Source organism: Mauremys reevesii, linkage group 14, assembly GCF_016161935.1.
Source record: "Mauremys reevesii isolate NIE-2019 linkage group 14, ASM1616193v1, whole genome shotgun sequence".
Classification (NCBI taxonomy): Eukaryota; Metazoa; Chordata; order Testudines; family Geoemydidae; genus Mauremys; species Mauremys reevesii.
In genome coordinates, this window is record NC_052636.1 from 13976381 (window position 1) to 13987011 (window position 10631).

General features: G+C 62.4%; 1 protein-coding gene across 1 annotated transcript; it reads right to left on the reverse strand.

Annotated features, from left to right (window-relative positions):
• Positions 1 to 440: 440 nt before the first annotated feature.
• Positions 441 to 8388, reverse strand: TNFSF12 (TNF superfamily member 12). The gene is made up of 6 exons (XM_039499683.1): positions 8266 to 8388; positions 4304 to 4339; positions 2550 to 2634; positions 2054 to 2107; positions 1646 to 1737; positions 441 to 692 (listed from the first exon to the last, which is right to left on the reverse strand). Exons 1-6 carry the CDS (start codon positions 8386 to 8388, stop codon positions 441 to 443), a joined length of 642 nt encoding a protein of 213 aa, XP_039355617.1.
• Positions 8389 to 10631: the final 2243 nt, after the last annotated feature.

The following is a 10631-nucleotide window of genomic DNA, read 5'->3' on the forward strand; positions in this document are numbered from 1 at the left end:
TCCCAGCGGCCCCTGCTCTAACCCACCAGCCCCCCACTCAGGCCCAGGAGTCCTGGCTCCCAGCTTCCCCTGCTCTAACCCCACGGCCCCCACTCCCCTCCCAGAGCCGGGCAGAGAACCCAGGAGTCCTGGCTCCCAGCGCCCCCGGCTCTAACCCACCAGCCCCCACTCCTCTCCCAGAGCCGGGGAGAGAACCCAGGAGTCCTGGCTCCCAGCCCCCCCTGCTCTAACCACCAGCCCCCACTCTCCTTGCAGAGCTGGGGAGAGAACCCAGGAGTCCTGACTCCCAGCCCCGACCTGCTCTAACCACTAGACTCCACTCTCGTCCCAGAGCTGGGGATAGAACCCAGGAGTCCTGGCTCCCAGCCCCCTCCTGCTCTGGCCACTCAACACCGCTGCTCTCCCGGGGAACCCAGGAGTCCTGCCCCGCCGCCCCGGGCTCAGTGCACCTGGAAGAGCCCGAAGAAGGTGAGATATGGCTCGGCCTTGAGCCGCACGTCGCGGAGGGTGCGGAGGCGCAGGACGGATTGTTTCTGGAGGAGCAGGAGCCCAGAGACCTGGCACACGTGCAGCTCGGGGTCCTGCGGGCCGGCGCTGGTCGGGGGGAACTGCTCCAGGCACCGCAGGGCCAGCACCCCGTCCACCAGCACGTCCAGCTTGATGTACACCGTCCGCCCCTCGTTGAAATGCACCTGCCGGGGGCAGAGGGGGTCAATAGAACCCAGGAGTCCGGGCCCCAAACCCCCTGCTCTAACCACCAGCCCTCCCTGCCCTCCCAGAGCTGGGGAGAGAACCCAGGAGTCCTGGCTCCCAGCCCCCCCTGCTCTAACCACCAGCCCCCACTCCCCTCTCAGAGCCGGGGAGAGAACCCAGGAGTCCTGGCTCCCAGCCCCCCTGCTCTAACCCACCAGCCCCCACTCCCCTCCCAGAGCCAGGGAGAGAACCCAGGAGTCCTGGCTCCCAGCCCCCCCTGCTCTAACCACCAGCCCCCACTCCCCTCCCAGAGCCGGGGAGAGAACCCAGGAGTCCTGGCTCCCAGCCTCCCCTGCTCTAACCCACCAGCCCCCACTCCCCTCCCAGAGCAAGGGGGAGAACCCAGGAGTCCGGGCTCCCAGCCCCCCTGCCCTAACCCACCAGCCACACCCCTCCCAGAGCTGGGGACGGAACCCAGGAGTCCTGGCTCCCAGCCCCCTGCTCTAACCCAGTACAGCCCCTTCTGGAGGACACTCCTCCCAGCGCCGGGAGAGAACCCAGGAGTCCTGGCTCCCAGCCCCCCTGCTCTAACCCACCAGCCCCCACTCCCCTCCCAGAGCTGGGAGAGAACCCAGGAGTCCTGGCTCCCAGCCCCCCCTGCTCTAACCCACCAGCCCCCACTCCCCTCCCAGAGCCGGGAGAGAACCCAGGAGTCCTGGCTCCCAGCCCCCCTGCTCTAACCCACCAGCCCCCACTCCCCTCCCAGAGCCGGGAGAGAACCCAGGCGTCCTGGCTCCCAGCCCCCCCTGCTCTAACCCACCAGCCCCACTCCCCTCCCAGAGCTGGGGAGAGAACCCAGGAGTCCTGGCTCCCAGCCCCCCCTGCTCTAACCCACCAGCCCCCACTCCCCTCCCAGAGCCGGGGAGAGAACCCAGGAGTCCTGGCTCCCAGCCCCCTCCCGGCCCGCAGGTGGAGTCACTGGCTTCACACAGCCCCTCCTAGAATTACCTGAGTTGATCCCAGCTGGGTCCTTTGGCAATTGCACTGAAACAGAGACCAACATGAGCCGTTACTACACTGGGGGGTGCTGGGAGCCGGACTCCTGGGTTCTCTCCCCGGCTCTGGGAGGGGGGTGGGGGCTGGTGGGTTAGAGCAGGGGGGGCTGGGAGCCAGGACTCCTGGGTTCTCTTCCCGGCTCTGGGAGGGGAGTGGGGGCTAGTGGTTAGAGCCGGATGGGGGCTCAAAACCAGAATGACTTAATCAGCAACAAGCCATCTCCAAGTATGTATATTTATATATTTTTTTAAATCCACGACTTCCCGATCCCAAATTGACCAGATGCCTGCCAGGTGTCTCTCACCTTTATAGTGCGCAGCAACAGGTTTCTTGCAAGGCTTCTTCCCCTTGGACGCTGCTGAATACAAGCAGGGAGAATCACACTTATCTTTATGCCATACAGGTCTCATGACACACACAGGTGCTATATGGTGAGCTGCTGCTAGGGGGCAGCATTACATGGAGATACATACGCAGACAACCGCAGAATCCACCCGCCCTTGCTCTGACCCGCCCTTGCTCTGACCCACCAGTCCCCCTTCTCTCCCAGAGCCGGGGAGAGAACCCAGGAGTCCTGGCTCCCAGCCCCCCTGCTCTAACCCACCAGTCCCCACCGCCCTCCCAGAGCCAGGGAGAGAACCCAGGAGTCCTGGCTCCCAGCCCCCCTGCTCTAACCACCAGCCCCCCCCGCTCTAACCCACCAGCCCCCACTCCCCTCCCAGAGCCAGGGAGAGAACCCAGGAGTCCTGGCTCCCAGCCCCCCTGTGCCGGGTTGGGGACGATGCTGGGGGTTCACTCACCCGATCTCCTCTCACGCGGCGCTGCCCCTTGGTCCAGGTGGTGCTGGAACCAGCCCTGGGGGCTGCGTCCAATAGCAGGCGCCAGCTGGGTGGGGGACAGTTCAGTGAGGAAACGGTTAATGGGGGGGTCTAAGTGACACAGACACAGCCCCCCACAATCTCTGTATCGCAGGAGCCCACCCCTCCTAAATAATACACTGGCTTGGGGGATGGGAGCCAGACCAGGAAGGGGGGGCGGCGGGGGGGCGGGGAGTTACCCCATCTCTGTTCATGGCCCTGATCCCTTGGGGCGGGGGGACGACCCAGTCTCCCGCCGGGGTCCTGGGCCCCCTCCAGAGAATGAGTGAAAGAGAGATGGAAAGAGTGAAAAAGTCCATGAGGAAAGAAAGAAAGAAAGAAAAGTTGATGAATAAGAAAGAAAGAAAGAAAGAAAGAAAGAAAAGGGGTGAAAAAGAAAAAGATAAAAGGGGTGAGTGGGAAAGAAAGAAAGAAAGAAAGAAAGAAAGAAAGAAAAGGGGACGAATGAGAAAGAAAGAAAGAAAGAAAGAAAGAAAGAAAGAAAGAAAGAAAGAAAGAAAGAAAGAAAGAAAGAAAAGGGGACGAATGAGAAAGAAAGAAAGAAAGAAAAGGGGACGAATGAGAAAGAAAGAAAGAAAGAAAGAAAGAAAAGGGGACGAATGAGAAAGAAAGAAAGAAAGAAAGAAAGAAAGAAAGAAAGAAAAGGGGACGAATGAGAAAGAAAGAAAGAAAGAAAGAAAGAAAGAAAAGGGGATGAATGAGAAAGAAAAAAGAAAGAAAGAAAGAAAAGGGGACGAATGAGAATGAAAGAAAGAAAGAAAGAAAGAAAGAAAAGGGGATGAATGAGAAAGAAAAAAGAAAGAAAGAAAGAAAAGGGGATGAATGAGAAAAAAAGAAAGAAAGAAAGAAAGAAAGAAAGAAAGAAAAGGGGATGAATGAGAAAGAAAAAGAAAGAAAGAAAGAAAGAAAGAAAGAAAGAAAGAAAAGGGGATGAATGAGAAAGAAAAAGAAAGAACGAGAAAAGGGGATGAATAAGAAAGAAAGAAGGAAACAAAGAAAAGGGGTGAGAGAGAAAGAAAGAAAGAAAGAAAGAAAGAGAAAAGGGGATGAATAAGAAAGAAAGAAAGAAAAAGAAAAAAGGGGACGAATGAGAAAGAAAGAAAGAAAGAAAGAAAGAAAGAAAAGGGGTGAGAGAGAAAGAAAGAAAGAAAGAAAGAGAAAAGGGGATGAATAAGAAAGAAAGAAAGAAAGAAAGAAAAGGGGATGAATGAGAAAGAAAAAGAAAGAAAGAGAAAAGGGGACGAATAAGAAAGAAAGAAAGAAAGAAAAGGGGATGGATGAGAAAGAAAGAAAGAAAGGGAGGAATGAGAAGGAAAGGAAGGAAAACGGCAGGAAAAGGGTGACGGGCGAAAGAGAAAAGGCAGCAATGGAGAAAGGAGAGGGGAAGAAAAGGCGAAGCGGAGGGAGAGGGCAGCAGGCCGAATGTGAGACGAAGGGAGGAATGAGGGAAACCGGAAAGAAAAGAGGGAACGAGAAAGTCGAGGCTGAAAGGAAGCGAGCGGGAGAAGCGGAGCGAGAGGAGGAGAAGACGGACGGAAGGAAAAAGCAAAAGGAAAGAAAACGACTGAGAACGTCAGGGAAAGAAGAAAGGAGGAAACCCACCCCCGAGGGAAGGGAGCCGGTGTGGGGCGGGGGCCGGGGAGCCGGTGTGGGGGGAACCGGCACCCCAGACATACCAGCTCCAGCGCGCCCGGCATCTCCTCCGGCAGCTCCTGGCGACACAGAGAGACAGATGGAGTCAGACCAATGCTAGGGGGCGCTGTGGGGCAGGGAGCGGGGCAGGGCGCTCAGCAGGGGGCGCTCTCCCCTGGCAGGCAGGGCTGGCCCCAGGGCGGCACTAGGGGGCGCTGTGGGGCAGGGAGCGGGGCAGGGCGCTCAGCAGGGGGCGCTCTCCCCTGGCAGGCAGGGCTGGCCCCAGGGCGGCACTAGGGAGCGCTGTGGGGCAGGGAGCGGGGCGGGGGCTCAGCAGGGGGCGCTCTCCCCCGGCAGGCAGGGCTGGCCCCAGGGCGGCGCTAGGGGGCGCTGTGGGGCAGGGGGGCTCAGCGGGGGCGCTCTCCCCTGGCAGGCAGGGCTGGCCCCAGGGCGGCACTAGGGGGCGCTGTGGGGCAGGGAGCAGGTTGGGGGGCTCAGCAGGGGGCGCTCTCCCCTGGCAGGCAGGGCTGGCCCCAGGGCGGCACTAGGGGGCGCTGTGGGGCAGGGAGCAGGGCGGGGGCAGCAGGGGCGCTCTCGGCAGGCAGGGCTGGCCCCAGGGCGGCTCTCGGGTGCGCTGTGGGGCAGGGAGCAGGTTGGGGGCCTCAGCAGGGGGCGCTCTCCCCTGGCAGGTGGGGCTGGCCCCAGGGCGGCACTAGGGGGCGCTGTGGGGCAGGGAGCAGGGCGGGGGCAGCAGGGGGTGCTCTCCCCTGGCAGGCAGGGCTGGCCCCAGGGCGGCACTAGGGGGCGCTGTGGGGCAGGGAGCGGGGCGGGGGGCTCAGCAGGGGGCGCTCTCCCCTGGCAGGCGGGGCTGGCCCCAGGGCGGCGCTAGGGGGCGCTGTGGGGCAGGGAGCAGGTTGGGGGGCTCAGCAGGGGGCGCTCTCCCCTGGCAGGCGGGGCTGGCCCCAGGGTGGCACTAGGGGGCGCTGTGGGGCAGGGAGCAGGGCTGGTCCCATTGCCCTATAACCCAGCCCGGATTCAGGCCGGTGTCCCCTGGGCATCTCAGGGTCTGGACCCGCTGCCGCCCCACCCTGTTCCCATGGCCAGAAAGGCAACAGCCTCCCCACACCCAACACATGGGGAAACTGAGGCACGGGGGGGGGCCACACACAGACCCTTCCGTCCTGGAGGACAGAGCACCCATGGGTGCAGCCAGTGGGTGGGGTGGGGAGATCACAGATCAGATCAAGGCACAGAAGCGGGTGTGGGGGTGTTATTGTGGGTTTGTGTGGGTGTGCTTGGACAGTGTTGTATGTTAGAGTGTTATGTGCTTGCAGAATAAGTGTGGGTGGGTGTGTATAGTGGGGTGTGTTGGCAGAGCAGTGTGTGGGGGGGGTAGCAGGGTGTGTGATTGCAGAGCAGTGTGGGTGTGTTTGTGTGTAGCAGTGTGTGTAGCAGTGTGGGGGGGGCTTTGTGCTTAGTGGTGGGGGCTGCGTGTGCAGCGGTGTGGGTGGGGGTGTGTAGGTGTGTGGGGTGGGCTGTGTGTAGCTGTATGTATAGCAGGAGTGTGTTTGTAGAGCAGTGGGTGGTATCTGTGTTTGCACAGTTGTATGTGTGTGTGGTTTAGAGTTGTGTGGGTGTGTGTAGTAGGTGTGTGAGTGTAGTGGGGGGGTGTAGTTTGTAGAGCAGTGTGTGTGTGCGTTTGCAGAGTGGGCTGTGTGTGTAGTGGGGGGTGTTTGCAGAGCAGTATCTGTGTGTGTTGTGGGTGTGTGTAGAGCAGTGTGTGTATGTGGTGGTATGTGTGTTTGCACAGTAGAGTGTGTGTGTGTGTGTGTTTGCAGAGCAGTGTGTGTGTTTGTAGCAGGGTGTGTGTTTGCAGAGCACTGTGTGTGTAGTGCACTGTCTGTGTGTACATAAGCAGGTTGTGTGTTTTCAGAGCAATGTGTGCCTGTGTGTGTGAAGCGGGGTGTGTGTATAGGGCGGTGTGTGTTTGCACAACAGGAAATGTGTGTATAGTGTGTGTGTGTATGTTTCTTGTGCTGTGTGTGTGTGTGTGTAGCTGGGGGCAGGTTGTGTGGTGTGTGTGTGTGTGTAGCTGGGGGCAGGTTGTGTGGTGTGTGTGTGTGTGTAGCTGGGGGGCAGGTTGTGTGTGTGTGTAGCTGGGGGGCAGGTTGTGTGGCGGTGCAGTGTGTGTGTGTGTGTAGCTGGGGCAGGCTGTGTGTGTGTGTGTAGCTGGGGGCAGGTTGTGTGTTGTGTGTGTGTGTGTAGCTGGGGGCAGGTTGTGTGGTGTGTGTGTGTGTGTGTAGCTGGGGGCAGGTTGTGTGGTGTGTGTGTGTGTGTAGCTGGGGGGCAGGTTGTGTGTGTGTGTGTGTGTAGCTGGGGGGGCAGGTTGTGTGTGTGTGTAGCTGGGGGGGCAGGTTGTGTGGCGGTGCGGTGTGTGTGTGTAGCTGGGGGCAGGTTGTGTGTGTGTGTAGCTGGGGGCAGGTTGTTTGGCAGTGCGGTGTGTGTGTGTGTAGCTGGGGCAGGTTGTGTGGTGTGTGGGTGTGTGTGTGTGTCGCTGGGGGGCAGGTTGTGTGGCGGTGCAGTGTGTGTGTGTGTGTGTAGCTGGAGGGGCTGGTTGTGTGGCGATGCGGTGTGTGTGTGTGTGTGTAGCTGGGGGGCAGGTTGTGTGGCGGTGCGGTGTGTGTGTGTCTGTGTAGCTGGGGGGCAGGTTGTGTGTGTGTTTAGCTGGGGGCAGGTTGTGTGGTGTGTGGATGTGTGTGTGTGTGTAGCTGGGGGGCAGGTTGTGTGGCGGGGTGTGTGTGTGTGTAGCTGGGGGGGCAGGTGGTGTGGCGGTGCGGTGTGTGTGTGTGTGTGTGTAGCTGGGGGGCAGGTTGTGTGGCGGTGCGGTGTGTGTGTGTGTGTGTCGCTGGGGGGGCAGGTAGTGTGGTGGTGCGGTGTGTGTGTGTGTGTAGCTGGGGGCAGGTTGTGTGGTGTGTGTGTGTGTGTAGCTGGGGGCAGGTTGTGTGGTGTGTGTGTGTGTGTGTGTAGCTGGGGGGCAGGTTGTGTGTGTGTGTAGCTGGGGTGGCAGGATGTGTGTGTGTGTGTGTGTAGCTGGGGGGCAGGTTGTGTGTGTGTGTAGCTGGGGGGCAGGTTGTGTGGCGGGGTGTGTGTGTGGGTGTGTGTGGCTGGGGGCAGGTTGTGTGGCGGTGTGTGTGTGTAGCTGGGGAGGGGTTGTGGAACCGTGTGGGTTTCCCCTCCCCCACCACGTCCTCCCGTCGCCCGCGCCCGGGGGCCGGCCCCGCCCCCCTGTGCCTGCGGGGGCGAACGCGGGGTCCGGGGGTCCCAGGCCTGGGGCGGAGGAGAGGAGCTGGGGGTCCCTGGCTGACGGTGCGGGGGCAGGAGGAGGCTGGGGCCGGGGGCACCAGGCTGGGGGCGTGAGGAGCGGCTGGGGGTCCCAGGCTGGGGCCGCTGAGGGCGCGGGGAGGGAGGAGTTGGGGGCGGAGGAGCCGCTGGGGCCGCTGGGGGCTTCCCTGGCTGGGAGGCCGCGGGGGTCCCAGGCTGAGGGACGGGGGGCGCGCAGAGGTCCCAGGGAGGCCGTGGGGGGGGTCCCAGGCTGGGGGCGCTAGGGGATCGCGGGGGGGTCCCACGCTCGTGGGGGGTCCCAGGCTGGGGCGCGCTGGGGGCTGCAAGGGGGCGCGCTGGGGGCAGAGGGGTCCGAGGCTGGGGGCTGCAAGGGGGCTGCAAGGGGGCGCTGGGGGCGCGGGGCGCTGCAAGGGGGCGCGCTGGGGGCCGCGGGGGCGCGCTGGGGGCTGCAGGGGCGCTGGGGGCTGCAAGGGGCGCGCTGGGGGCCGCGGGGCGCGCGGGGGCCGCGGGGCCTCGCTGGGGGCTGCAAGGGGGCGCGCTGGGGGCAGCGGGGTCCGAGGCTGGGGGCTGCAAGGGGCGCGCTGGGGGCCGCGGGGCTGCAAGGGGGCGCGGGCCGCGGGGCTGCAAGGGGGCCGCGGGGGCCGCAGGGGTCCCGCTCACTCACCCTCGGGGGGCTCCGGGCCCAGGCCCAGGCCGCCAGCACCAGCCCCAGCCCGGCCAGCCCCACGGCGGCCCCCGCCAGCCCCAGCGCCCGCCCGGCCCGCGCCCGCCGCCGCCTGCGCCCCATGGACCCGCCGCCCCTCGCTCCGCCCGGGCCGGGCCGGGGCATCGGGGCGGGTCCGTGCGGGGCCGGGCGGGGGCCGGGACAGGAAACAGGCGGGGGGGGGGGAGCGAGCGAGCGAGCGAGACCGTGTGTGTGTGTGTGAGTGTGTGTGTGAGTGTGTGTGTCAGTCAGTGTGTGTTTGTGTGTCAGTCTGTGTGTGTGTGTGTGTGTGTGTCAGTCAGTCAGTCTGTGTGTCTGTGTGTCAGTCAGTGTGTGTTTGTGTGAGTCAGTCTCTGTGTGTGTGTGTGTGTGTGTCAGTCAGTGTGTGAGTGTGAGTCAGTCTCTGTGTGTGTGTGAGTGTGTGTGTGTCAGTCAGTCTCTGTGTGTGTGAGTGTGTGTCAGTCAGTGTGTGTGAGTGTGTCCGTCAGTGTGTGTGTGTGAGAGTCTGTGTGTGTCAGTCAGTGTGTGAGAGTGTGAGTCAGTCTCTGTGTGTGTGTGAGTGTGTGTGTGTCAGTCAGTCTCTGTGTGTGTGAGTCTGTGTGTCAGTGTGTGTGTGTGAGTCTGTGTGTCAGTGTGTGTGTGTCAGTCAGTGTGTGTGTGAGTGTGTGTGTGTCAGTGTGTGTCCGTGTGTGTTTCAGTCTGTGTGTGTGAGTCTGTATAAGTGTGTCCGTCTGTGTTTCAGTCTGTGTGTTTCAGTCTGTGTGTGAGTCTGTGTGTGTGTCAGTCAGTCAGTGTGTGTTTCTGTCAGTGTCAGTCAGTGTTGGTGTGGGTGTGTGTGAGAGACTGTGTCAGTCTCTGTGTGTCAGCCAGTCTCTCTGTGTGTATTAGTCTCTGTGTGTGTGTCAGTCAGTCTCAGTGTGTGTGTAAGTGTGTGTGTCACTGTCAGTCAGTCTCGGTGTGTGTGTCTGTGGGTGTCAGTCAGTTTCTCTGTCTCTCTGTGTGTGTGTCATTGTGTGTCAGTCAGTGTGTGTGTGTCAGCCTGTGTGTGTGTGTGTGTGAGAGAGACAGAGTGTGTGAGTCTCTGTGTGAGTGCGTCAGGGACAGAGTGTCAGTCAGTGTCTGCGTGAATGTGTGTGAGAGAGAGCAGGGTGTGTGTGTCAGTGTGTCTCTAGCACTGTCAGTGTAGCACTGTGTGTGTGAGTGTATCAATGGATGCATGTGTGAGTGTGTGTGCAAGCCGGCTCTGGGTGTGCAAGCCAGGCATCAGTGTGTGTGAGAAGCAGACAGAGGAGCCGGCCCAGGGGGGGTCGCTCTGCCCCCGACACACACACAGCAGCTCCCGCGCCGGCCTGGCCCCAACAACCAAATCCTGCGAGTGGCAGGGGGTTGGCAACCCCCAACCCAGCCCCCCACTCCCCTCCCAGAGCCGGGGAGGGAACCCAGGAGTCCGGGCTCCCAGCCCCCCCCCCTGCTCTAACCCACCAGCCCCCACTCCCCTCCCAGAGCCGGGGAGGGAACCCCGGAGTCCGGGCTCCCAACGCCCCCCCCCTGCTCTAACCACCAGCCCCCACGCCCCTCCCAGAGCCAGGGAGAGAACCCAGGAGTCCTGGCCTGAGCCCCCTGCTCTGACCCACCACCCCCCACTCCCCTCCCAGAGCCGGGGAGAGAACCCAGGAGTCCTGGCTCCCAGCCCCCCTGCTCTAACCACCAGCCCCCACTCCCCTCCCAGAGCTGGGGAGAGAACCCAGGAGTCCGAGCTCCCAGCCCCCTCCCCCACTACCCCACCAGCGGGTCTCTGTTGCCCCCTGGTGGCCGGTGTGTGGAACAGCTCCAGGCCCCAGATCCGGCCCCAGCTGAGCAGCTGGTTGACCCCTCCCCGCCCCCTCCCTGACCCCCACATGCCAAGCCCCCCCCCAGAGACTTGTGCATCTGCCCACTTCCCTCCCCCGCAACATCTGGCGTCGCAGGGCCTCTGGCCAGGCGGCCCCCGGGGGAGGCCTGTGAGCCAGTCGCTCCGGATGCCTCCGGCCAGAGACCACCTAGAATTTGGCCCCTGACGGCAAGAAGCGCCCCACACTGGCCTCAGTCCCCACATCCAGGGGGCTGCGGGTCGGGAGTGAGGGGCACCGGCAGGGCTGGGGGGGGCAGGGGGCTGCGGGTCGGGAGTGAGGGGCACCGGCAGAGCTGGGGGGGGCAGGGGGCTGTGGGTCGGGAGTGAGGGGCACCGGCAGAGCTGGGGGGGCAGGGGCTATGGGTCAGAGGGAGGGGCACCGGCAGAGCTGGGGGGGGCAGGGGTTATGGGTCAGGAGTGAGGGGCACGGGCCGAG

Bases quoted from the DNA above. Each gene is read 5' to 3' on its own strand.
- TNFSF12 (XM_039499683.1), bottom strand. From the start codon at position 8,388: ATGGGGCGCAGGCGGCGGCGGGCGCGGGCCGGGCGGGCGCTGGGGCTG. The intron at 4,340-8,265 runs GTGAGTGAGCGG...CTGTGTCGCCAG, and splicing joins GGGCCCGGAGCCCCCCGAGG to GAGCTGCCGGAGGAGATGCC. The intron at 693-1,645 runs GCTGGGAGCCAG...TGCCCCCGGCAG, and splicing joins CACCTGCGGGCCGGGAGGGG to GTGCATTTCAACGAGGGGCG.